The sequence below is a fragment of the Botryllus schlosseri genome, chromosome 11, assembly GCF_051294905.1.
Source record: "Botryllus schlosseri isolate E-star chromosome 11, Bs_hap1, whole genome shotgun sequence".
NCBI lineage: Eukaryota > Metazoa > Chordata > Ascidiacea > Stolidobranchia > Styelidae > Botryllus > Botryllus schlosseri.
In genome coordinates this window covers 16,753,795-16,780,913 of record NC_137246.1, presented here as the reverse complement: position 1 = coordinate 16,780,913, position 27,119 = coordinate 16,753,795, and the positions used below count along the sequence as shown (strand labels likewise).

The following is a 27,119-nucleotide window of genomic DNA, read 5'->3' as shown; positions in this document are numbered from 1 at the left end:
TGTAATATATTGCCGAGTTTGCTAGAATTTATTATTATTAGCACAGGGAGTCGATTGTTAATGTGATGGCATTGGAGAATTTATCCATCTGGGATGCAAACGGAGATGGAATAGCAGATGTATGTTTTAATGCACCTGGAGAGTAAGATTTCACATTATTAGCTATTGTATTAATATCGATGTTTGTGTGTGGATGTTGAGCGTCTTCATCTCGGAGATTAGAGAGGGTTGAATTGAACATGGACATTTCTTCGGACCAGAAACATCGCAATGTATATTCTGTCATACGAACCCAAACCCACCTGACTAGTCACACATATAGATACATATTATTTCCAATAGATAATTTTGTATCTTGTTGGTACGTTATATTGGCTGATATTTAACGTTATTCTAATACGAAAGTATTAAGCAACGATGATTTTCCATAGGATCATTAGGCGATAAATCTCACATGACTCGTAGATACTTCACATCTTTTTTGCTGGGATGATGGTGGCTACTGGCTGTGTCTGAGCCAATTAAAGGCTTGGGTGTCGTGATAGAACGTGTTTGCAATGACAAATGGATATAGTATTCGGATTCTGTGTGGAACTAATTTTATTTTTGTCCATCGAACTGCAATTGATATTTCGAATATTATGTTTTTGCCCAAGAAAGCATTGCCTGTAGAGAAATATATATGGTCCAATATATTATTTACCAGACATCTTGCCGTAATACAAAATTCCTATTGCTGAATTAGTAAATTAACTATTTCAGCACCTTTTTCACGGCTGGCGCAGATGGTAATATCAAAACATGGTCTAATTTGAAGGAGACTTCAACTCCCAAGACCATCAAAGTCGGTGAAACCATTTATGGTCTTGTTGTGAAAGTATGTAGACATTATCATTCCTGTGCCTAAATTTCTAATGATATTTTCTGGGTGTTACAGGATGAATCTGTCTATGTGGCATCGGACAATAATGCCGTTGACGAATACTCGTTATCGGACAGTTCTCACAGTGGCGTATTATTCAGATTCACTGCAAACCCTACCCATGTAGCACTGTCTGAATCTCAAAACTTGATAGCTGCTGGTTCAAGGTATTGATCCTATCATGGTTTTTGAGCTTTTGTCATGGTTGTATTTGCTGTGATCAGACGATGCAATTGATAGATACCGGTAGCTATTTTCCCTGGTGGCAAAATCATATAATTCCAAATCTATGTCTTCATGAAGGTGAAGAAGGTGGTATGTTCATGTATATTTTGTTACTACAGATACAGATACTCGCTTTCAATAAACTTTAGGTCTGCATTATAACAGGCTTAGTATTATAATGGTTGATAGGTTATTGCATGCTGTTCCTCCGATTTTGGAATATATTATAGACTTTCTGATCTTCCTTACTGTCAAAACAATACCTGTCTTTCGTTATGGTGATTAGATACACATAATGCATTTGGGAGAATTTCCTTCTGGAGGTGTTGTGTTTGGTTTATACGCTTGAATTACTTTCCAGCGATTTCACAGCGAAACTTGTCGATTTGGATACAAATGAACAGAAAGATTTTGTCGGTCACAAAGCCCCTATCCTATCTGTGGCCATTGATCCTGTTAATGAGTACCTGGTATGTGCTGTATGTTTTAAACGTTGTGTTATTCCTAAATTAATTGTTCTCTTTCTCAGGCTACGACCAGCTGTGACGGAAATTTTCGCTTATGGAATCTAATGGACTCCGTTAGTATCTATAATTATGTTGTGACGTTGGTTTGGTGTGAAATTTGATATGTTTCCTTTCAGTCTGTGGTTGAAACCATTGGCATTGTGAAACCGTCTAATGATATTGGCAATTCCGAATCTCTATGTAGGTGAGATATTATGCACATTTTTCTTTAGAATTTCTTGGCATCGATGTCGCCTGTTGCTTTGGCAGATCACTAGAATCTGTTATCACGATAACTGAGAAGATTTGTTATACAACATAAAAACAAGCTACCATAATCATCGAAAACATGTATTACTTGCAGTTTCTAGTCATTGAATGTGTGCTTACTATTATATTACATTTTTATTTCTACCTTGAAGTGAAGTGACTAGTATGATATATCCTGCTTGCTCACCGGTGGCATTTCCTTGCTATTGAACTGTTTACCTTTAGTGACCTAACCACGATATATGATTTGAGAATGCTATGTCATGCCTTTGTATACCACATTCACAGTCGCATATGAAACAGAATTTGGTTATCTCAAAAGGGTTCAAATCAAATGTTTTTCGACTTTTGATTTCAGTCCGTCCACTTGAGCAGCAAAATTTATATCTGTGCATCGGAGAATGTCACCAGAAAGTTTACCTGCATCTTATGCATGCTCGCATCTGACAGGAAAATAATTACAGAATTTGTGTTATTATTTTTCTTCCTTGTCAACGATGTACATTTCAGGGTGTGTTTCCATAATTTTAAAATGGCTCAATATATTCAGGATGTCATGGCGGCCAGCGACTGGCGAGGATATTGCAGTTCCAAGCGGCAATTGCATAAATGTTTATTCGAGAGATACATGGATTCTGACACACTCCTTTCAAACTCCCAGCAAGGTAATACCTCGAGTGGATCACGATTGTTGGTGTATTTTGTACGTTTGGATTATTGTAATAAATATATATATTCTTTTTAGCCATTCAACTGTTGCAATTACTCTCCTTGTGGTCGCTTCCTTGCCGGCGCCACTGTTGACGGTTTTATTTGCATTTGGGACACAGAAACACAAGAGTGTTTGCAAACGTATGTACTCATTTCCTTTCGGTACATAGTTGAATAACGCGCAAGCTGTTGTGAAGGACGCGTCGTGAAACTAGTCACTAATTTGCGGAGAGCCGCAAAACCAATGTCATAATACTGCATTAGGGGATATTGGACATGTCTTGCTGGTCTGGTGACAAGGAATAGAAGGCTTGTTATTGCTTGATAGGGCCTACTACCTGCATGTAACTAATCGTTTTTGTGCTGCCTTAATACAGTAGTTCACTAAAAGCTACTTTGTAAACAGCATCTAAACATTGTAAAGAACAATTCTGATGTCATTTTGTTACAGCAAATTATGTTCAATTTTACTGTTAAACTTTGCCTTTACCGGAAAAATCCGAAATTACTATCAATAGTACCGTACGGTGTTGGACCTGAACGAAAGTTGAAGTAATTCTTCGAAATTCTGCAAGTACACGTAGAAACCAGTTCACTTATAACTACAAATGAACACAATGAATGCTGCTATTTAGTTTAAGGCAGGATTCCAGTACGATGATTTTGTAAGTTTTGAACAATGTGCGTTATGTACTATGAGTATTTTCTTGAGTATCCCTTGGCTAGGTACTAGGATAACTTTTGGAATTGCTAATTCTCCGTCATTGCTAATCAAAAATGGTTGACATCTTGACAATGGTAAGGTGTAATTTCAGAGCAAATTTCTATGAATATGATATGATGTATGGTCTCAAGTGCCCAGCTATTATCACGAATCCACACCTTAAATTGATGCAAATCCATAAGTGTTGTTGACTTGCTGTATAAGTAAAGAGACAGACGATGAAGTCGTTACTTTGTTGTCAGAATTTTCATTATCGGCAAAGAAACCTCATCGTTTATCGCCAACACCCCACTGCTTCTAATCTATTACCTGCACTGGCTGCACATATGTACAGCATAACGAACAAACAATTTTTGGCATATAACCAGTAATATCCCACCAACAGGCCACCAACCCTACTTTCTCTTACGAATACCCCCAATTTTTGTACTGAATCTACTTGTCACTTGCTAGCTAGCATTGCAGAAATGTTGATAATTAGAGCTGGAAAATCATGAATTATAAATATCTAAAATGTTTGTTTTATTAGCGGATGCACTTGGTTACAATTGACCGCATTGTGTTTGTCAATAAATGGTGACTTGACTTAACACTTTCGGCGTATGGCATTTGTTTATCCAGCTTCAATCATAATCTGGAACTCGCAATTGTTTTATAAAGTTAACTTTGCTCAAAGGGGAATACCATGCCTCTTTCCTCCAGACTTGATTCCCTATTATGAAACACTACTCTGTATTGATTGGGAAGAATAAATGTGGCGATACCAATAAACCATGTCTGTTGCGGGTTTTGGTGTTTCTTTGTTTGCTTACGACATTCACCTGTTGACCTTGCGAAAATTCTTAAGAATTAGCAGTGTTTTACATGATATACTCCTCTCGAAGCTAATTGTATTGTCACTCAAAAAATAAACATGACATTCAGCGAATTACAAGCTGATCCCTTTGTAGACAGATTGTGAATATTAATGACCAGGATTAGCTGCTTTACTCTTGCGTCGACAGATTTAGGATATGAATAATAACTGAGTATGACATCAGCCTGTACAGCAACATGGTAGTTGCAACATAATAGATCATTGTTAAAGATCTGACTCCTTTATTTATCATTATTTCGTCAACTATGAATTAAGACTGCTTCTTGCGCGTGGAGTCACCTGATCTTTCATTTGTGTTTTATAAAAAGGCTCGGGGCTATGACGCATCCCAATGCCTAATGCTATTCTAAGGTAATCGTTACAGACATGGTGTTAATAAACTTTTCAAGAGCACATTTTGTAGTTGTACTGAGGATTTGTGTCAAGACACTTGTCTAACAAGTATCATTTTGACCTGCGGTATTGATAATTCCCCTAATTTATTTATTAGTCATATCAGTGTGTTCTGCGATGCAATATGCTTGATCATTTGGTCATCAGTAAACCTACCAAAATGAGTCAATGGCCTGTTTCAGACACGATTACTAGTTCTAAATTGTTTTGTCCATGTATTTTTAGCGTATTTTTATAACCTAACATGATAAACCGCTATAAATACAATGCCGCTTATTTCTTTCTTACAGATTGCAACACAGCTCAAAGGCGAGCATATGCTCCGTAGTTTGGAATCCAAAAGAAGACAACACGCTAGCGATTACTAACGTCAAAGGACAAGTCGGTTTGCTTCAAAACGCAGTTCCTGCAAACCCAGTACAGGTTGACTAAACGGACACTCGTGCTGACAGTGTCTAACATGGGCGTTGTGTAAGCTAACATCTGAAAGATGTTTTGCTCTATAGAAATCGGTTCCCGACGATTTGGAAGCGCTATTTGAAAATGAGGATGGAAAGTTGGATGAATTCTTCGACGATGACGCCGTTGAAAGTAATACCAGCCAGCCAAGCCAGGTGATTTATACCCTGTATGCATTAAGGCTGAGCTCGAGATCGTTTACGGATCTTGAAATCCAGATATAGTAACATAAATATCCGTCCTACTAATGATGTATTGTATGCTTGATGACAAAATGTTAATTACCCGATAGCTATCTCCAGGGTGATTTAAGCACGATGCTTGATCAACTTTGATGCTTTAAAAATTCAAACATGCGGAATCTATCAATGGTCGCACTAGTCTCCCTCTCATTGGCTCAACTAGGTATGGTGGACCATCCTTTTGTTTTTTCGTTGGATTTTTGTTTGGAAATATTGATGTCATTTGAAATGCCACTCTGTCTGCTTATTAGTGTGTCTTCTGTTCGATTTGCATCAGCTATGAATTTTGTGGAAGCATATGCAATAGATCAAACTCGGAATGGTTTAATTTGTGTTATTTTGATTTCTATAAATAATGCTCATTTTATAACATACACAGCCGAATGCAGAACCTGCACCAGATGCGCCGCAAGAAAATCCATTCGATGATGATTTCGGTAAGGGTTGTTCCATGTACTTTAGGCCTTTCTGTGTCAGCTTATTTCGCTGTCTATAAATTCCCCTTCATACACTTGGTTTATGGTAGTAGCGCCTCAATTAATTGCCACGTGAATAGCGCGAAATACAAATAGCATTTGCTTTCACTTTTTAACGACATACGTTATCGTGAGTCGGCTCATCTGTGATTGTCATATTGTAGAAGTAAGATATATTTATAAAACTTGGCAATATATCTTCATCTTGGCATGTGAATTGATGTCTGACATTGATAATCGAAATTTGACTTCCCCAGGCGCTGTTGTGTTCAATAAAAACAATGCCTATTCAATTTCACTCATGTTGCCTGCTGTTTGCCATTGTGACTAGGACTTTCGTCAACAATTCATTCACCAACGCCCGGGTACGTTTCACCATAGCGTGCATTGTACCATGCATTCAATTATATCGATAAGATATTTCCACCGGCCGGCTGCTGTTTTGGAAATTTTTGTTATTTAGTTTCATTGAACCGCTTGTTGCGCGTGGCTGCACTTGATCTCTTGAATTATTAATATACTTTTGTTCATGAAGCCGGATATGTCACAGATTTCCGATTGCACCACTAACTGCGCGGGTTGTCAGTTGTTGCATTATGAATGGGGGCTTTTTCCACTGTAAAATTGATTGCGGTAGTCAAAAACTATCTTGTGCAATGGCGTATGGAGTTGGAGCCTGTGGTGGTGATTGATTATCCTCCGTATTTGATCAGTTCATTGTAGCAATGTTTTCAGGGCAATAAACATAGTGGTTATGACTCATTTTGTGGTTTCAGGTCTGGCATGAGTGCAATCTGAATAAGCTGCCCTGCTGTTATTTACATCATGCTATTTCTCCAGCCTTGGTTTCCATTCTCCTCACATGACATAGAGCAATGGTTCTCATCCTTTTTACACTTGACACAATTTCAAAACAAACTTTGCTGAGCAGTGAATCTTTAAAAATCAAAATCACCCAAAAATGTAATTACGACAACTCAAAAGCAAGTATATTGGAAATTTCATATGATGCTGCCTTTTTGTTATTTAGGATTTTATTGAAGTGTAATTCTACTGCCAAATGTTGCTAAATTGTACCGTCGAAACCTAACTCATTCTGTTTGAAAAGTTTAAACTTTTGGTGTTTCACTTCTAATCAACGGACAAGCATCCAATTTTTTACATTCCAGAATTGAGATGTAAAATTATTATATAATTGGCAGACCCTGCCCAGAAATCTGACACTTATGCCGCTTGTGGCAGAAACAGTTATTTTTCTGTCACGCTCGAGTCATCTGCACAAACAGTGATTATGTCATTTTTTATTAATACCAATGTGACATCACAGATGCCTGGATTATTTCACATGTCAAATAGCTGATAGGAAAGCAGACTGGAAGACACAAAGTCATCTGCCACCATGCAATTCATGACGGAATTATGACAAATTGTCAATCTATTATTACAGATTACTAACCTATAGATAGATAAGCTACTCCTTACGTTATGCTTGGTCAATCATAAAGCAGCATAATTGGTAGTCCTATAGCTGGTGACCCGAAACAGTCTGAAAATCTGCATTGTGCCGAACATGCACAATGGTCATTGTGTTGTGGTGCCTCTATTGTTGGAACCGTGCCTATTTTCAGACTTTGAGGACTGTTTTGGGGTGGTTGCATTGCCCTGGCCGGATTTTAATTTGTATTTTCGGAATCAGTGCGAAACTAGCTTTCGATTAAGACCTGTTATATTAGCTGCTAGCTTCCAGGTCGCCAGCTATAGCACTACCGACTACCCTGCTTTTAGATTGCTCAGCAGTAAAAGACACTTCTTGACCAAGCTTAACGACGAGAGTTGCGTATCTATCCGTAGGTTAGTTATCTATACCATCGCTGGCTCACTACATCTAGTTCCTGTTTCCATCGACAGATATCCCAAGCACAAATCAATTACTGGCAGCTAACGACGATTTGGCCCCACCCACGATCCCTACTATCGCCAAACTACAAGAAGACGACGCCACGTCATCGGTTTCGGAATTGCTGGGCGACAAACCCGCTCAGGACCCCAAACGAGTTTACGAAGGACCGGCCCCCACTCCCATGCAACCCCCTTTTCAGTCTAGCGCGACGCCGGAGCATTTGTCGCATCGATTTATGGTGAGTCTGGGTACTGTCGTATGTAGATGTGGCTGGTGAAGGAGTACTTCTATTTTTCACAAGCACTCTACTAACTTCTACTTGACAGTTTTCGATTTCCTAAGCTAAACCAGGCCTAAAAATTTACATTGGATTCTACTTTTACTGAGTACCAATGATGATTACTTTGACCATCTCTGGAATACTTGGTTGGAAATCATTAACTGCACTCGAATGGAAATTTACGATGATACTTCTTCTGCTCGAGTACTTGGAGATGTACTCGAGTAGAAATATATATGTCGATACTCAGTACCAATGATGATTAGTCTGACCGCCTCTGGTCCTATGTGCTGCTATATCGGTATATCACCACCGGTTGTGTTACAGGTGTGGAACTCAGTCGGTGTTATTCGTTCGTATACCGACGAGACGGAAAGCGCTATCGACGTTGAATTTCACGACAAGCAGCACCATTACGCCTTGCACTTCAACAACGAGTCGCCCGAGGGTGGGTCGTACCATACTCTGGCAGACTTATCGATGAACGCAGTCGCGTTTGCGGCCGAATCGCTGGAAGATGTGCCGAGGTTTGTGTGCCCGCTTCGATATTTTGATTCGATTCCGTACCATACTGCTTTCTGTCTCTTATAGTAAACTGACCGTTACGTACTATGCAACTTGGGAAGGGAATAAAGAGTGGAACATTTACATGCCTGACGGCGAAGAGATCAAAGCTATTACGATAGGTGAACTATATTTTATGTATTTCGCTATCTCTGTCTCCTTTATACAGAAATGGTCACTGTGCCTTTTGTAGTATCAATTCCTCACCGATCTAATGACTGGTACTAATGAAGGTACTAATGGACAAAATAGATTTATCTTTTTGCTGCCGCCTAGAAAATAACTCGTCAGACTTCGTCAGAATTATTTAATAGCATATTGTGGTCATAGTATGCTGCAGAAATGTCGTTACATGAATGTTTGTAAGCTCGTGCAAGATGTTTTTTGCGTCCGATTGATGTTTAGAGACTCTAACGCTGAGAAGGAAGTTTCGAAACTATATTCCAGATACCTATATAACTCATAGTGTGAAGGGTTTGAATGATTTCAATTGATACTTAACTCTGAGTCGAGCGCTCGAACTGTTTTCATAATTTGCATCACATTTTATCAGGAGAAAGCTGGGTGGCGGTCTGCACCGACGCTAGGCTCGTTCGAATGTTTTCTTTGGCCGGAATGCAACGATTTATATTCAGCATCCCGGGCCCGGTCGTGTCAATGGCGGCGCACACCGACCAACTCATGGTGGTGTACCATTCGTCACAAGGTATGAAACACGTCCCGTTTTGATTATATTCTATTATAAACTAAGTCTTGAAGGGTTGTCTCGTTAGTCGATGTACTGTAATTTTCCATGTGTAATGCGCAAAATTTTACTGATTTGTTGTCCTAAAATCGGGGGTGCGCATTATGCATGGCTACAGCAAGTTTTGAAAAAAATCTCCATTGAAATAAAACTTTAAATCGTACCTTTCTTCATGTTTGTTTTCAATCGCGCATCACATTCAGCCATCGTGCCCAATAATTCGTATTATCAGTGTTAGGCTCTGCCAATTAGCGAGAAGCGCGTATTGTTGCGGTCGCTGAACTGCCTATATGATTCTGTGTAAGCTGTCTTCCCTTCAACTTACAGCGCCGCAAAGTCCTATAAGTTTCCCGATGTAAATATGCGCGATCTTGAAGTACGGTAGAAACCAGAGGTGGTCAAAGTAGTCACCGTCGCTACTCAAGTAGAAGTAACGCCGGAATTTCTACTCAAGTAGAAGTAGGAGTGGTGGTTCACAAGTAAGTAAGTAAGTAGGGATTCTGCGCTTATTTTTGCCTACAAAACTGAAAACTGTCAAGTAGAAGTAGAAGTAGTCTAAAATCATAACTACTTAGTAGGAAGTGTGAGTAGGCAAAATCTACTTCAAGTACTTCAAGAAGTAGGATTACTTCGTTACTGACCACCTCTGGTAGAAACAGTATATTGCTTGAAGTTCCAATTGATCGAATTTCCTTATATCCAAATTATAATACGTCACAGTTGTAGCACGAATAAGATCGGTAGATACAGTGGGGGAACGTCTGGTGGGCCGATTACTATTGACAAATTGTACCCTTGTCACAGCTATATCCAGAATATTCCCTTAGACCAGACCAGGAAGTGTCGTCAAGCATACGCCATCTAGCGAATACAAGTATGGCTCCTAAATTATTGAACCCCTTAAAATTAATATGAAATGCCCACAGTAACACGTATTCCCAATTTGCGAGAGTCGTCTGCGCTGCACAACGGCAAGCGATCTCCTGCTGAGTTGGTTTGCCGTGTGTATGCGAGTGAAATTAGGTCATTGATTGCTGCACTCGCGCTCAGCAATCCTCGCTAATGGTAATTTATCTCGTCAACGACAGGCCTGAACAATCGCATGTACAAGAGGCTATATGCGCAAGATATAGTCGCTGGCCCAAACAGCCGCATCTCCAACAGGCCTGATGCGCACGATATAATCGTTGGCCTTAGCAATCGCATCTGTAATAGGCCTCGTGCGCAAGATATCGTCGCTGGCTTGAACTATCGCATCACGGGCCTCACAGGCTTTGTCTGCTATCTACAATCGTTTAGAGACAATGCCGTTGGGTGTATAACAATAACATCATTTGATTAGCGATCGCTATGTCATGATTGTTCAACAGTGACATCGCAAAACAGAATGAAATCAAATACTAAAACATAACTATTCATGTACTGCCAATGCAGGGTGCGTACTATACATGGGTACAGGCTTTTTCCCAGAATTCACATGCCATTTTAAGGGTGCGTATTATACTTGGAAAATTACGGTAGTCTGTGATAATGTGTTTGAGAAGAAGAAGGCGATTAAATTCTCTAACGTTTTGCGAGTAAAATAGTTGCAACCACCATGCAGTATACCCAAATGAAGCCAGTAATGTACTTTTTGAAACTTCTGGAGTACTTTCAAATTTTCATTTTCTACTTCCCTTGAAGTAGTATTGGACTGTATTGGAAATTGTTATTTCTGCTTGTGTGCTACCGATGACTGTTCACCCCTGTTTTGGTCGATGGAAACCCGAAAGTGTCAAGTCGTTTAGGGTTGTAAGTCACAAGGCTCCGAGTCACAAGTTAATTTCGTAGTTTTGACTCGAGTAGAGCCATTTTCACTTCCTCAAAGAGTCGAGTCCGAGTCCAAGTCAGGAAGCAACCGGTTGAGTCCGAGTCCTCGTGTTTGACTGCAGTCCAAGTCGAATCCATCATTGAGATCAAGATGGGTTCAACTCACTTCTGTGACACTCTCGGGTGATATTGAAGGCCTTGCATTCAGAAGATACTCATTTTTCTCACTCTCTACATGTTTATTCAAAAAGATAAAATATGGTTTATCAACTATTGTTCAAGTATTGGTCCTGATATGCGAGTATTGAATCAAGGAATATTGAATGTCTTAAGTCATATGACTTAGTCGAGTCGTGCACAATGACTCGAGTACAAGTCGAGTCAATGCGCAAATCGACTCGGAAAGTCGAATCGAGTAATTTTTTATTTTTAACAAAATGACTCGAGTGAACAAAAAAACGGGACTTAAGCCAAGTCAACAAGCAGGAATGTTTATAAATATTCTCGTTCGTTTACATGACCGTTTTCATTATCAGGTTTCAACGGGAATCAGAGCCTCGGCTATATGCTGTTGGAGGTCGGGCTGGGCACCGGTGCAAACCGTGCCAGGAAGATAGTCGGCGGCGAACCGCTGTCCGTCAGTAAGAAGTCCACGTTGCAGTGGCTGGGTTTCTCGGCGGAAGGCACGCCGGTCACCGTGGACTCGTCGGGAGTGGTCAGGATGATGAATAGAGGGTTTTGTAACTCCTGGATTCCGGTGCTCTACCTCGATAAATTAGTGAGTATGCTGACCCAACATCGCCAAGTAGTTTACAGTTCACACTCATGCTAATCAGCAGCTTCCGATACGTGATTGATGAAATTGCGATGATGTATTTCAGACTAAAAGCCGATACGACCATTATTGGGTTATCGCTTTGCACGAAAACCCGCAGGATGTACGAGCGGTCCTGTGCAAAGGGTCGCGCTATCCTTCTACAATACCGAGGCCGTTTCCGTCGGTGTTGCAGTACAAGCTGCCGTTATGTGAAGACGATTCGGAAAAATCAAAATTGGAGGTCAGTATTTTTCGTGGTAACCCTTCTCGGTAAACGATGTTGCCACTTCGTGGATGTACGCTTTTGAGTTGGTTAGTCGCTTGGAATTTGATTCCATTTTTGTTTACTCGAGCACATCGGTATGCAATCTTTATTCATGAGTTGTAATCCGCCCGTTTTCTAATCTCCTGATGTAGTCAAAGAATTCATCTTTATTAATCAAGTAGAAGTAGAAATAAATTTAATTTCTGACGGAGTAGATGTTGTAAGTAAAGAGTAAATGTAAGTATTCTAGGCCTATTTTGCCAACTAGAGTAACGCGGTGTTGTGATTGTCGAAATTTAAGCGTATACTTATGGCAATGCCATCAAAATTGACGGTCTACAGCTACTGGATTGAAGTAAAAGTCATCAACAAATGCAGACTGTCTGATCTGCTTTGTCGTACTTTGAGAAGTCGGTTGTGCTATGTGTTTCAGTGTTGCATTTTTTGGGTTGTTGGTATTGAGCCCATGACGTATTCACACGTTTAACACAGTGATTTTTGTTTGATTTGCGGTCACTTGACTTGTTTGATGTTGAGCAAGCGGTTCTTATCGAAAATCTCTGAGCACGGATGGCTTTGATTATATCGATTCGCACTAAGAACGATTGTTTGTCTTCTCTGTCTACGATATTTGCCTGCTCTGTTATCTATCGCACGATTTTTATCAGTTTCAATAAGGTTTTACGGGAACAGAGTGACACTACGTAATTCTGTAATCGAAAACATTTTGGCTTAGAAGGTTGTTCGGTTGAATTCGATTAACTGTAGTGAGGATGGATGATTCGTGCGGCTATGGTTACTTTTGTTGTTTGCCTTTGACTACCACTATCCCGTCATCGTAAAATCGGAACAGATTAGTTTATTTCATTCGAATATAGAGTATGTCACGCGGTGTGGTCTGATTAGGAGTGAACCCTGCAGAGTTAGCTGCAAGCTGGACTTGAAAGGGAGTTTCCTAAATTTTTTACATATTACCACGGGTCTAAGTATGAAATATTAGCTGAAGAGCTTTTTGGAGGCACAGAACTTCAATATACAATTGAATAGTATATTCATATTGAAATGAACCCGAATATTTTCGGCTGACACTCGTCACGATTACCCCTGACGAGTGTCAGCCGAAAATATTCGGGTTCATTTCAATATGAATATACTATTCAAATATTAGCTGGTGTAAGGCCACCGCTTTGAATCATGTTTATGTTTCGGTGGTGTCTTTTTTACTGAACTCTGGAAACCGTGCATTAGGGCTCTTCAAAAATGACTTTTTTTCTCAAATCGTGCTGGCTACTTGATAAAACTGTTAGGTTACCTAATTTAAGCCTACACACAAAATTTGGTTCAATTCCAGCCAGTAACCGCTTTGCTACAGGAGACGAAAGTTTCTATTTATTATATAAAAATAAATAATAAAAAAAATTGAAAATTTTCTGTTCACCTCACGGAAGTGTTAGGCTGTCTATAGAAACGATGCTCACCAAATTTGGTTCAATTCCAACCAGTGGAAGCGGAGTTATTGCCGTCAGAAAATTTAGATTTGAATAAAACAGTGTTTACGGTGACCGATTCTTTGTTTATTTATTATAGCTGTGCTCACCGTAAATACTATTTTATTCAAATCAAAATTTTTCGACGGCAATAACTTCGCTTCCACTGGTTGGAATTGAATCAAATTTGGTGAGGATCGTTTCTATAGACAGCCTAACACTTTCATAGGGTGAACAGAAAATTTTCAAATTTTCTATTATTTATTTTTATATAATAAATAGAAACGTTCTTCTGTAGCAAAGCGGTTACTGGGTGGAATTGAACCAAATTTTGTGTGTATGCTTAAATTAGGTAACCTAACAATTTTATCAAGTAGCCAGTACGATTTGAGAAAAAAAGTCATTTTTGAAGAGCCCTACTGTGCATTCATGCAGTTAATAACTTGTCCACTGTTATTGGTTTGTTTTCCTTCGATATTGGAGGGAAATTCCAATCGTAGCAAGATTGTGTAATGCCATTTTGTTCACGACAATCATAAGCGGTCTATCGTTATGCCTTTCGACTCATGATACGCTACTACATCATCTCACCAATTATTATCACCGTACCGGATATCAAAATATAATATTCCGTAGTCATCGAGTAGTAACACACAATCTACAAAACCAAATCTTAAGAATTGAAATAACTGACTTATGTCCGCCGCGGGGGCATTGAACGTGTCTGAATTAACATGAATCTCGTTCTCAGGAAGAATATTGGAGAACCCGCCTTTTCTCTTCGCACACCGATTTTCTAGAGGCTCACGGCTTCGAGATGGACGAAGCGCACAAACGCGAGGCCAAAGTTCTTATGCAACACTCTCTCATGAAGATGTTCGCCGTGAGTCGCTCGAAGTCTACGGCGTCTCGTAATCTCTCGTTACCTTTTTCGCTCGTCGCAGCTGGCGTGCAAATCCGACAAAGAATCCCGGGCGTTGGAGATCGGGGATTTGATGCCGACGTCGTCCGCGGTCAATCTCACCATCAAGTACGCTTCCAGGGTGAAGAAAATGGTGCTAGCCCAGAAACTTGGGGAGGTAATCTGATTTTCGCGAAAGTTGAAAAGATTCGACGTGCCAACTTCTGTCGAATGCCCCGGTATTTCGGTTTTGGTCAAAGTAATTGTGTGTTACGAACTGATCTAATAAGGAATGTTGGCAGCTGCTATCGGGTGCGGAGAGGTCGTCAAAGTACTCGAATGGGTTTTCTCTACTCGCACCACTTACTCTTAAACTGAAGTTTTTAGATCACTATTGATGCCTCAAATTAGTTGCTTTTTACGTTTTCAAAGTGCTCATGGAAGGCACTTGAGATCAAGTAGAAGTAATGCCATAATTTTCTAGTCAATTACAAATAGGCATGCTTTAACGAAGAGTAAAACTATCTGCAATAGTCTCCGAAATCATCGGAGAAGATGGGACTAACAGTGGCGGTTATCGGCAAAATCCTCCGCTATGTTCATGACAATCAAGGTTTCCTAAACCTTTTTGCCTGTCGCATGGACTTGATGTGTTGATCTAATTCATTGGCTGCACGGCATTCGTTATGTACGCAAGTTCGGCAACACAATTTTGTACGACTTCTAGGACAGACACAATCAGTGAAAACTATCGTACAGGGCAATTTCTCTTCCACATCATCGAACTGCAATTTGGTGCTAGACGCGCGTAAGAGCCTCACTGCCCCTGTTGTAAATGCGCTTGAATGCGTGCTCATAACTTATGCTCAATGAGTGCCGCGAACGACATGACCACATATTCATAAATTGGATTTTACTGCACAGAGAGAGCTATTAATTTAAGGATTCTGTCAAACGGTTACCCATAGTCGATAGTCCATAGCGCCCACGTTTACTCTCAGCGCCCCCCAGATCACAAACGCCCCCAGGGGGATTACTTTGGGAACCACTGCTGATGTGATTTGTTGTCTACATTTCATATTTTATGTTGCTACATGAGCACCAGAAAATAAGGTAGTGGCAGTGATATTTTACGATAATCTTTCTGTCAGTATGGTATATGTTTGAACTGGAATTACTTTTATGCGTCAATGTATGTAACCTGATGGTGTAATTATGTGATAAAAACATGAGGCATGGAAACTGCAGAGTATCGGTAAAACTCTCTACGAGGAAATTAAAGAATGTGCTTGGTCAGTGTAGATTGGTCGTACCAATCTCTGACGACCTGACACAACGAAGTGTGATTTAGTCGCTATTGTTTACGTTGTGAATAAATTTGACGCCTTTCTCGCAGATCGCGCAGGAGAAAACGCAAGAAGAAATGCTGGCCGTTATGAAAATGCAAAGGTCACAGCAACAAATCGACAGCGACGACGGCGAGGAAGAAGACCAGGACGTCGACGACTTCAGACAAAAAATTCAAGCGGGGTGAGTTGCGATAAGTGTGTAGAATGCATTTTGTGCTCTGGGACGGCTTCCAATTCCGTATTTTTCCCCTCTCCTGCCCATGTTTTTCATTCTCAATGGAAAAGACTGGGACGTATTTCATCATAACGTAACCCAGGGGTGTGTGTGTCCAGTTTGAGGAGCGCACGTGGTGTGAATAACCCAGTGAAGTTCCGTGTCGTACTGCACTTACTATTCGTAGATAGCTGAAGGAAATTCGTTTCATATGCCCAAAATGTTTTCAGGTTGTTGAACAAATTTTGTCAAAAGCAATTGCACTCCAAGCCTGCATTTGTGCACTTCAGTGTTTTTATGCCTTTCTGTCAGTCCGCTCGAAGGTGTCAGGTCCAAATTAGAAGAACGTAAGACGATAGATTAGAAACCCAGTTCACTGGCCATGGCCATATACCGTTCAATATCCATGGCACAAGCCATGAGATTTATCTACGTGCTGCACGCTGCACACCCCCCAAGTCACACCGAGTTTGGTATGTGACAGCTACAGCCACACAAGCACAGAATGGGCCGACCACAAAAAAGCAACTGCAAGCACTCAGCAGCAAGATGCGAATGCGGTCTCGAGCACGTCAACCCAAGCAACCGATGCAGACGGTGAGAATTTTTCGCGGGCCGTAGCACCGTTTTTCAAATTATTCCACACTTCTCACTCGCTTCTGACTGTTGGCGCATTCAGTATTTGCGTTTCTCGGCATTCTCCACCCAAACTTGATCTGATTACTAGGGTTGGTTTCTACTCGTGCTGCTTCATTTGTATTTCCTTCTCGTCGTGTTACTGGAATGCTCACTGCCGATGAGCTCTTCGCTATTTCCTCAAAGTTTTAACCTTTTGTAGGAATATTCAGCCTCGTACCTTTAGAGGACAGATTTCGTTAAATTCGTCATGTTACCGGAAAAAATGCGGCCGTGGTACGCACGGTTGCGAACCACTCATTCACGCCAGACATGGGGTAATCGCGATTAGTAATCGTAATCGATTACGACGATTACAGCATTTTGAAGTAATCGTAATCGTAATCGACTACTTCCCATATTTAATCGATTTTTTTTGTGAAAGAACGATTACTTTTTGTTTGTACAAGGACTATGACATAAACTGAATATTCGTGAACAAGAATGAGATAATATACCAGGCTAGCGGTAGCACAAACGTCTGTTTTCAAACGCCACTGACTCATTATTACGTCAGAAGTATTAGCTCCGCTCGCCGAGCGAGATAGTGTAATGGGTATGCGTCCGGCTTCTCGAGCGGTAGGTCGTGGGTTCGATCCCCGGCCGGGTCATACCAAAGACTCGAAAATTGGTATTCGCAGTTATCCTGCTCGGCGCTCAGCAATCACGGATAGCATGGAGGAGAAAAAAAAACGGGGGCGCAGACTAGATGACCTCATGGGGCCGTATCGCAACTCCGTCGCCAAACCATCTCGATAGTGCAGGCGAGAAAGAATATCGTATCTCTCTCTCTCTCTCATTGCGTAAGAAGTATCCACACATAGTAAACAGACATGCGATGGACATTGTAATGTGATTGTAAGAACAACCCCCGTGGTGTATATCAGGTTATCAATACACTAGAGAAGCCCCTACCTCGCAGCAGGATATTGATCACCACTCTGCCTATAGTTTCAAATAGTAACTTATATATTGATGTTTGGTTGTGCTTAGTTAAACGCAGTGTACCGTTGCTTGGCGAGCAGGAGGCCTACGTACGCACGTGCACCTGACGAAGATTCGGAATTTTGTACTCGTCGAATAAAACATTGCAGTTTCCACAACGAAGCATTACAAATAAACAGCTGCTGATATATATCATAACCGAGCCGTGATTAGCCGTTTCTCGTAATGGCAGCTCGCTGTATATGTATTAAGTTGAAGGCAGAATTTTTATGTTCACTATATCTTATTCTCATATAACTACTTGAAACGGGCGTAAATCGTTATTTCACAGTTCATTACTCAGCATTTGGACCTGCCGCCATAACCATCCGCTTAAATAGCTTGACATGTTAGCGTGGGTTTTAGCTAGAATCAGCAATTCAGCCAATTCAGCCACAACAGCAATTCGTCCCCCTGTCCAACCGTTGGTCAATTTTCAAAACTGAATTTCGTCAATAATATTGGTAATTGCATTATATTAATATTCATTTATAACCTCTCTCAGCCCCGAGTGTCAGATTTACCTGCGTAGAGCTGAGGCACGTAATTCATAATCATAGCATCTGGTATGTTGTTATAATTACTTTATTGTATGTTGCTAATTCGCGACCTCCAGTCTGTTGTATAATCAAAAGATATTGTACTCGCCCAAACGTAGCAGACTAAAAGAATATCTCTCGTGAGACGCACACAAAAATTGTCATGACTTTATTCCTTTGTGGGTGCGCCGGGTGGCATTTGCATTTTGGGCCCAGATTGGAAGGACAGGAGTTATAAGTCACGCCCACCCCGCGCGACTATTGCCAATGGACGAATACCCTAAGTTTCGGCCATGGTATTTCTTTGGTATCACATCCCGTGGAGTTGCGTGTTGGCCAAAACCGCATATGTCTTTTGGTGTGTTGTGGGATCGTGGCGCGGTAATAACCGGATCCGAAATGCCTGTTCCCATAAAATAGCCCATGCATGTTTTTCTTGAGGGGAAGAGGTATGCATTTCAAACCCAGCTATCTACTGGAGCAGGGGTCACCAACCGTTTTGAAACGAAAAGCTACTTATTGTGTAGTGTGTAGGCCTACTGATTATTGCGACGACCGATGGGTTACCACTTAGTCCTGCCGTTTATCCGGGTTCAGTTAGATTTCTTCACTTAGAGTAAGACAATCAGAGCACTGGGCCGGGTTTCCGCCCCTTACCAAGAACAAAAAATCTCACTCGCCGGGACTCACACCAGCTCCTGCGGGTTCAGTTGCGTTGCTGCAGTGCGCGCCGAAGCGCCAATCTCCGCGCCGAGACTCGGGAATATTAACTATAGATTCCCGTTGAGCCGCCGCGTGGGCGAAGACAAGCAATGCCCCGAGTGACTGCGATCGTATGTTCCTTGGGGTCGGCCGACCCATGTTCAACTGCTGCTCATATGAAATCAGCTTCAACTTTCAAATCTCTTATTTGGATATTTGCTACAGCGACCGCGGGCGACTCATTTGGTCCGCGTTGGTGACCCCTGTACAAGAGACATTTGAATCGCAAAGCTCGAAGAACATTTTCAAAAATTAATTAAATTCTCGAAAATACTTTATAATTTATGTTGGTTTACGAAAAACGTTTGAGTCCCCTTCGAGCACGCTCCCCACCCTATTAAGGAATTTGGGATGCGGCAGGTAAAGACCTGGCAATAATGCAAATCGTTGGGTGCAATAAATCATCCACTATAAAGTTGGGCATCAATTGGTATATTATGACGTAATAAGCAAATGACGCATGATGTATGAAGAGAGTTGATATCTCATTAGGCTTTTTCATCGCAATCCTTGTATTGTCTACCAATATATCATTTAAGAAGCAAAACAAATGTAATCGTGAGTAATCGTGATTACTTTTCTAATGTAATCGTAATCGTAATCGACTACTTCCTGATTTTGCTGTAATCGTAATCGTAATCGCGTGATTCCGAAGTAATCGTAATCGCAATCGATTACATTCATGAAGTAATCACCCCATGTCTGATTCACGCTACCTAATTTCGCCGCAATTTTTACCTCACAAAGCGAAATCGTTAACAGTCAACCTTTAACTATGCCGACATCGTGTGAATCTATGAAAATGTGCGTCCTAAATTAACAAACATAAGGCTGCCATTGCAGTCCATCGTAGGTGCTTAAAGCCGTCATCGTTAGTACTCAAATAGAAGTAATATAAATTTTTACTCGACGATATCCAAGAAAAGTAAAAAAGTAAGTACCTTAGGCCTAGTGTTGCCTAAAAAACCGAACTACAAGCAGTCTGGACTCATAACCACTCAAGTACGTAGTGCGAGTACGCAAAATCTACTTGGGTACTCTAAACAGGTAGAAGTAGTTCCTCACTGACCACCTCTGGTGAAAACACATTGTGGGCACGGACATTTGACTCAGTCATTCGCGTTCAAATTAATAGTCCAACTTTATAAGCTAAATACTTTTGCGCCAAAGACTGTCAACTAGAAGTGGCAGTAGTCTAAAATTAAAGCAACTTGGTTAAGAGTGGTGACGTCGAAAAAATTGCAACCCCGGCTTGATTTTTTTGCAGATCTGCCCGATCTACCGAGAAAACCTTCGCTGGGTACGGCGACGACCAGAAATCCGTTCAAAGTGCGTGAAATCTTGTGCAATTTCGTTCATTTAGTTTCATTCATTTCACCTTGTCATTTCATCTCGCGCAGGCGGTCAAACCCAGTACCTCAGCCGCGACAACGTCATCGTCACCAGGAAGCGCTAAAAGTGATTCTGCCTCTGGGTCAAAGGTCACCAGCGTGCTCGACAGCATACCTAGAAAATCGGCGGTGCCGAAGCAGAGAGGCGTTATTCCGAAGTCGCACTCGGTATCGAAGAAACCGCGTCCAAAAGACGGTAAAAAGCAACAGGTCAGTCGGCCGAAATGCTTCCATGATTCTCTCGTAAAGTGTGATATGAATACTCAGTGACTGGATTCGACTGCTGCAAATGTGTGGCGTTCTCGCATCCGAAATTGTACAGTCGTAATGAGATAGGATGTCGGCATGGTGCACACGCCACAGACAGCTTGATCCATCCTTCATATTTGAAGGCGAGCTTGCTTCAAAATTGCTCTTCCCTGTGATGCAAGCGCAGTTTGCGTTTCTGCAGTGTTTTATAATTTTAGTTCATCTTTCTGAAAGAGGTCGACGTTTGAATGTACTGTGTCTAAAAGCGCTGCTTGCTTAGTTCCTTTGTCCCGCTGTAAAAATTTAGAATCTCGTGTTTAGATGGCATGATCATTGCTCGTGTGTGGTGCATTCCATACAGCTGACAAATTACCGATTCAGCAGGACAGCAGCGAGCACTGTAGCCAAGCGAAATACTTTGGAAATCCAGACGACTTGTGGCTTTCCTTACTAATTATTTTTTCACTTTAAATTTTAAAGATTGTCATTAATCATTTCACGTTAGTTGCGTGCATGTATCTCGCAATTTTGAAAGTAGCCATCTCCGATGAACTGCTAAAAGTATGCGACCGCTCCACCAAACCTACTTTTCGAAGGTACTCACTTGAGTGCTTTTCATACCTTCCATTTTCTACATCAGCTCAAATTAGTTTCAACATATCTTGGAAATCGCTGCTTCTTGTAATTGTGCGGATATTTACGGCGTTACTTTTGCTTTTGTGCCCTCCACTCTCAAGCTCAATCCTGAAATTGCTGTTACTGTAAACACGCGCATCGATTTCAGACTTTGCTCGGAAGCAAATCAAAGTTTCGACTGACTTCCACCCCGAAAGGCAAAGCGACCACTGTTGAAGATCCGCCCTCCGTCAACCAGCAGGTTTTAAAAGACATCAGGTGACGCTGGAGTTTAACCATTATATAATTTTTAGCTTTTACGAATTAGATTAGAACTATAGTATCGCTGAATTCGCAAATACTTGGAAATAGAATTAAATTCCGTATAAGAAATTCAACAAAAAGTAAGTTCGGCCCATATCAAATCATAAGCATAAGAATGGCATATGTCTGAACACCATGCTTGGCTCATTTCGGACTATATAGTTTTCCTGTAGAATTTTCAGGAAAACCAGAAATTGGATTAGAACAAAAATTAGAAACATAGAAATATCTAACAGATTGCGAGAATTAGATTACCGAAATTTCGCTCTTACTAGAATTATATAATTGTCCGATTCTGGGTGACGCCACCATACCGCGCAACTTTACGACGTACTAACCGCGGTTTCGCGCAGGAATGAGTTTTCAAGCGGCGTCATGCTCTACGTCTCCGAAACGCGGGAGGGCCTGGCCGATGAAAATCCAGATCTCGACGGCATGGAAGTGCGGAAATTAGCGATATCCAACTTCAAGAAATTGACTCCTGATGAACGGCAGGTGAGATTCTTACGAGATGAAGAGACGAGGTATCTTTTTTGCGTACGTATGGGACATCAGCTTCGTTACATCGCGATTCATCGTTGACATCACCCCAGTGTTGACAAAATTTTCGACTGCCTCCCCTACCTTTTCATCCTTCCGCCAAAGTATCAGCCAAGTCCTTGAATCCTTTGTATCTAGATACATATGATTAATTCTATATTCATGTGGTTGCGTGAACAACGCATAATATACATCGTTAAATGCTATCCTGATTTGTTGTCCTAGTGCAGGGATTCTTACCTCCTATTTGCCGCGGACCCCCTAAAAATTTGGGAAACTGACGACTAAAAACGGATCATCATTTGTCACCGCTTGATTGGCGCCAAAAAACTAACTGATGACTGAAAAACTGTCATAAAAGGTCGTCACTTTCTCTCGGCCCCCGTAGCAGATCTTATAAATATGGACAAAGGAGTTTTATAGTTGTAATTTGAACATTGGCCTTCTATGAACCCCTTTAGAGTAGTCCGACGAACCCCATGAACCCCTGTCCTAGTGGGAAGGAAGCAAAATTGACTATTTCAATATTGCAGTGTCCACGACTCATACGGGTTTAACTTATGTTGCAATCAGAGAAAGGGTATCCAACGTGACCGTAACGGCATTCAACTCGTTAATAGTTAAAAAAGCTAAAAGAAGCTGTTCTATTTCAATTATTTCGAAAAGGCAATTGGACTGTAGAAGGTCCTACGGACGATAACAACATGTGACGTTTGAAACAGACATTCTCTACCGATTCCATTACAGTCAACGCAAGACTGTGCCGTAACTTGATACCGTCTATTGTTGGTTTATATTTGTCGCGAGTTTCGTATTCGTGATCACGCTTAACAATTAAGTATGAGATATAGGAATCCGACGGATTTGAATAAACTATTTCTTATTTCTTAACAATTTCTAATTTTACTCGGAAAGCCACCGGATTTGATAGGCGGGATTGCTCTAGTGCTGTTTTTCTGTCAAACGGCCGGTACCAACTTGAGAAGCGTTAAGCAGTAAAGTTATAATTAACATCGTTGTTCGGTGATGTCATAGTAAACTAATACCGTTATTCAATTACTGGAAATCACGTCATACCCAGGCTTGTTCAATTCTATAAAATTTCCATCTTTTCCAAATTAAATTAGAACTAGAATTGCCGCTACAAAGTTTTTTCCAGACTAGAGTAGAATTATCGCAACACTGTCATTTCCAAATTAGATTATAATTAGAATGGCTGAATTCGCGAAAACTTGGTACATTGAATCAAGTTCCGTTACCGTCTAAATCAGGGCTGGCCAACCTTTTCAGCCAAAGGGCCACATTCGATTGACGAAATATTGCGCGGGCCACCTGCCGCGCGAAGCGCGAAAATTTTTTGAAGTTCATAGGTCAATAATATTGTCACTTGACTATATTGCGGGCCTGCCGTATATCGCTGGGCTAAGTTTGCGAGGACTGGGCTATTCGGCGCATGGACATATCGATATCGAAAGCTGCGACCAACATGCGTCAATCTTTCCGTGCCTAGGTTTCATAGTCAACGATCTTACTGCGAGCGCAAACGCAAGGTCGCATATGTTGAATGACACTTTGTCCCGTAATCGCGAATATAGTTAGACTCAATCTGATACATAAGGCGTTCTTCCATTTTCACAAAAAGGGCAACAATATTAAAAACAAGGAATCGAGTGACAACATGTTGCGCTAAGCTTGTAGAAAATTTTTTACTTTTGATAAATCTATCGCAAATTATTCTGCTTTATTGTAGTGTATGAAGATATACCAATATGTGACTGGCTGATGGATCTGTCAATGCGTCGGAACTGATATTTTAGTCATCACATCTCAAGTGTTGCGGCCAAACTAATCAAATTTTTGGTTGGTCTTGCAAGTTCACAATCTGTGCAATCCATTTTTGATATTAGAAATTTCGGAAATTACCTCGCGAGCCACTCAAAACCTTCTCGCGGGCCACGGGTTGGCCGGCCCTGGTCTAAATATAGTTCATTCTTATGAGCGTGAGAATAGCAAATGGCTGTTCAGCAAGCTTGGCTCGTTTCACATTATGCGGTTCTCTTGTAGCGTTTACACTGGAAAACCAGGGCTTCGATTAGAAAGATTTGTGTGTATCGTCCCGTTGTGCGTCATGCACGTAAAATTTGGTCAAGCCGGCGTGGCGAACTCATGTCGAAGCATGTTTGAATGCTGCTTGCAAAATTTGTAATCTGTTTCCGTTGTGTTAAAACGATGTGCCTTTTTCATATATGCTCATTGCTCATGCTCAGCCGACCTTCGTCCGAGTTTTTCACGGCGTGTTTATTATTACAAATTAACCCACGGCGTAACTGTCTATACGGTTGAGGTTGTCTATCTCACCGGCTCGTTATTACCTTTATTGCCTAGATTTGCTGCAATTGCTTCTCGATTCGGTCAACTATAGTGGATCCAAACGGCATCAACTAGTGAAATAGCGCGAACTGAAATTGCGATATGACGTCAGCGTAAATGCATTCACGTATCGCTGCGCGTCGCGCGAAAGTGCCCGATTTAATCCGCGTCGATATCAGAATAGCTATTTCGTCCACGGCTTTGGCTCTGCTTGTTACGTCGTAAACAGCACGCAATTCCAAACTGATACCTGAGCTTTGCGCGTCTTGCATTTTCCCGGGTCGCGTTGTGTACGGAGGAGCTTCCAATCTCCGCGACTAACGAAAAATAACGAACTACACCGCGAATACGTGCAATGTTCGAAAATCGCTTCAATTACGACGATTCGTGGTTATTTCTCGCTGTTCTTATGGCAATATCACGTGTAAGGGTAATGCAAACATATCACAGATCTGAAATTCTGAAATTTGCAATATCCATAAGTAAATAGTTTTGCGTCAAAAGTTGTTTTGAGTAGAAGCGGGAGCAGTCGAGAAATACACTTGAGTAAGTAATGAAAATAGGCAAAATCTTATTGATTGTTACGAAAAAGTAGAACTGCTTCGTTACTGACCACGTCAGGGGCAAGGTTACGTCATACGCGATATGACGTTTTCCACAAAAGCCGGTAATGGATCGGTTTGTAAACTCAATCTCTATATATTGCGATGGTCGTAAATGTCTGGGGGTCGTGATGGAGCGAGGCTCGCCCACCCATGCTAGCACGCCAACACTCATCGCTCGCCGCGCTTTTATCCCGAACAAACCGATTTTTTTCGCGCTGCGCATCCAGCCTAGTAACGGATACCTCCATCGCAACGCATCGAACGCACGGCCGCCCCAGTAATACCGGAGTTAATGCGATTAGTCGGCGGTGATATTCGGCTATCTCGCGCTGCCGCCCTAATCCGCGGCCTTTTCCCGGGCGGCGGGCGCTCGTTTGTAGGCGGCGCATCAAAGGCCGGGGCCGCGCGTTGCGCGATTGAAATTGGTTTATCGCGCTAATCACGTTCGGCGTTACATTAAAAAGATGCGAGCGCCCGATAACCGTGACTAGTTATGTTCTAATGCGGCACGGCGCGATTGTTTTACGGAGGTGAAGTGAGCTCTCGATGATCGTACACGTACGAGTACATAGTGTACACGGCCTCGCCTTAGTTTATCGTTGGTGTTTATCGCTCTCTTTTGATACAGGCAGAGGTTAATGACTTTGCGCGGTGTTTAATCCCTGCGTTCCGTCCTGAGAGAGATAGAGAGAGAGACTTGTATTTTCATCCAACTTAATACACAAGCACATAACAAATAAACAGAGATGGCCATCAGTAACGTGGATAACTTCTACCTTTTCGAAGTACTGGAGTGGGTTTCGCCTACTCTGCTTTTAAACTTACTTTGAAATCGCTAATTCTACATGAACTCGAGTAGAAGTTTACGACGTGTAGCGTCTACTTCTACTGCCAACAGAGACCAAACAGGCAACGGTAATGATACACAAAAACAACCGGAAGTACGGCATCCGGTATCGAATAGGAATGACCGAAACGACCCTAAGGTGTCAACTAGTCTGATCGCGCCCGTATCAAACAAGTATACGGTACATTGTCTCGAAGTAATAGTAATTTACGAATTGAATGATACATTCATATCGAAGTATACTCTAATATTTTCGGAGGTAATCGTCGGCAACTAGCAGAGAATTCAGGAGTACTTTGTAAATCAACAGCCGTGTGATCACGTGTCACGTCAGAAGCATAAGAATTCGGATTCTAGATAACAAAGTCAAGGATGGTAACAGTGTTACTATGGCAGCAGCACATGATCGATTAAATCTTCTTTAAATCTATCACGCGACTAATCACGAATGTGTCGTGATATTTCGATATCGACGACATTGACGCGGCTTTTGTTTTGCGTAGGCGTGGAACGCGCGCGCTAAAACCGCGCCCGCGGGCGGCGCGAAACGCAAGCTGCAGGACGAGGAGAACGGCGAGGAAGCGGAAAACTTCCCGGCCGCGAAATCCAAGAAGTCCGAGTCCCAGGCCGCGGACCCGTCGGCGAGATTAGCGGCTTTCGCCTACGAGAGCGAGGGATGAACGTCGACGGCGAAGAACGCGGATCCGTTCCGGTGCTGTGTGACGTCATGCGTTTCCGGATTCTCCGGTTTGCCGCCGATATCGCGACAAGAGCTTCGCGCCTTTGATTTACGACTTTGCGTGTTTGTAGTTTGTCTCGCTGTGTAGATAACGACATTACAGTTAGCGATAGTGTGCTGCCTACTTTTGATACGATTCAATCATACCGCAAAGCTGCCAATAAATACTCGCAACTGTTTTTTTACTGCAAAACTGCCAATAAAGGTTTCCGACTAGTTTTGTTTTACTGCAATGCTGCATATGAAGGCTTCCGAATAGGGAGCGATGATTTTTTTCGAGTAATGATATTATACGGTACTTGTCACTAAGAGTTAATTTATCAGCAAGAATTATAGTTGCGAC

At 41.6% G+C, this 27,119-nt stretch overlaps 1 protein-coding gene across 1 annotated transcript; it reads left to right on the top strand.

The window, feature by feature from the left end:
• Position 1: 1 nt before the first annotated feature.
• LOC145450696 (WD repeat and HMG-box DNA-binding protein 1-like) lies at positions 2-26,992 on the top strand. Its single transcript, XM_080329199.1, has 26 exons — positions 2-142; positions 763-877; positions 938-1,089; positions 1,509-1,617; positions 1,677-1,727; positions 1,791-1,858; positions 2,474-2,588; positions 2,669-2,775; positions 4,919-5,051; positions 5,135-5,242; positions 5,709-5,766; positions 7,714-7,943; positions 8,313-8,512; positions 8,577-8,671; positions 9,103-9,255; positions 11,640-11,881; positions 11,985-12,161; positions 14,424-14,555; positions 14,617-14,751; positions 15,970-16,103; positions 16,621-16,733; positions 20,364-20,425; positions 20,497-20,697; positions 21,521-21,630; positions 22,029-22,170; positions 26,541-26,992. The coding sequence occupies exons 1-26, from the start codon at positions 66-68 to the stop codon at positions 26,715-26,717; spliced, it is 3,396 nt and encodes a 1,131-aa protein (XP_080185325.1). The 5' UTR covers positions 2-65; the 3' UTR covers positions 26,718-26,992.
• The last annotated feature ends 127 nt before the right edge of the window (positions 26,993-27,119 follow it).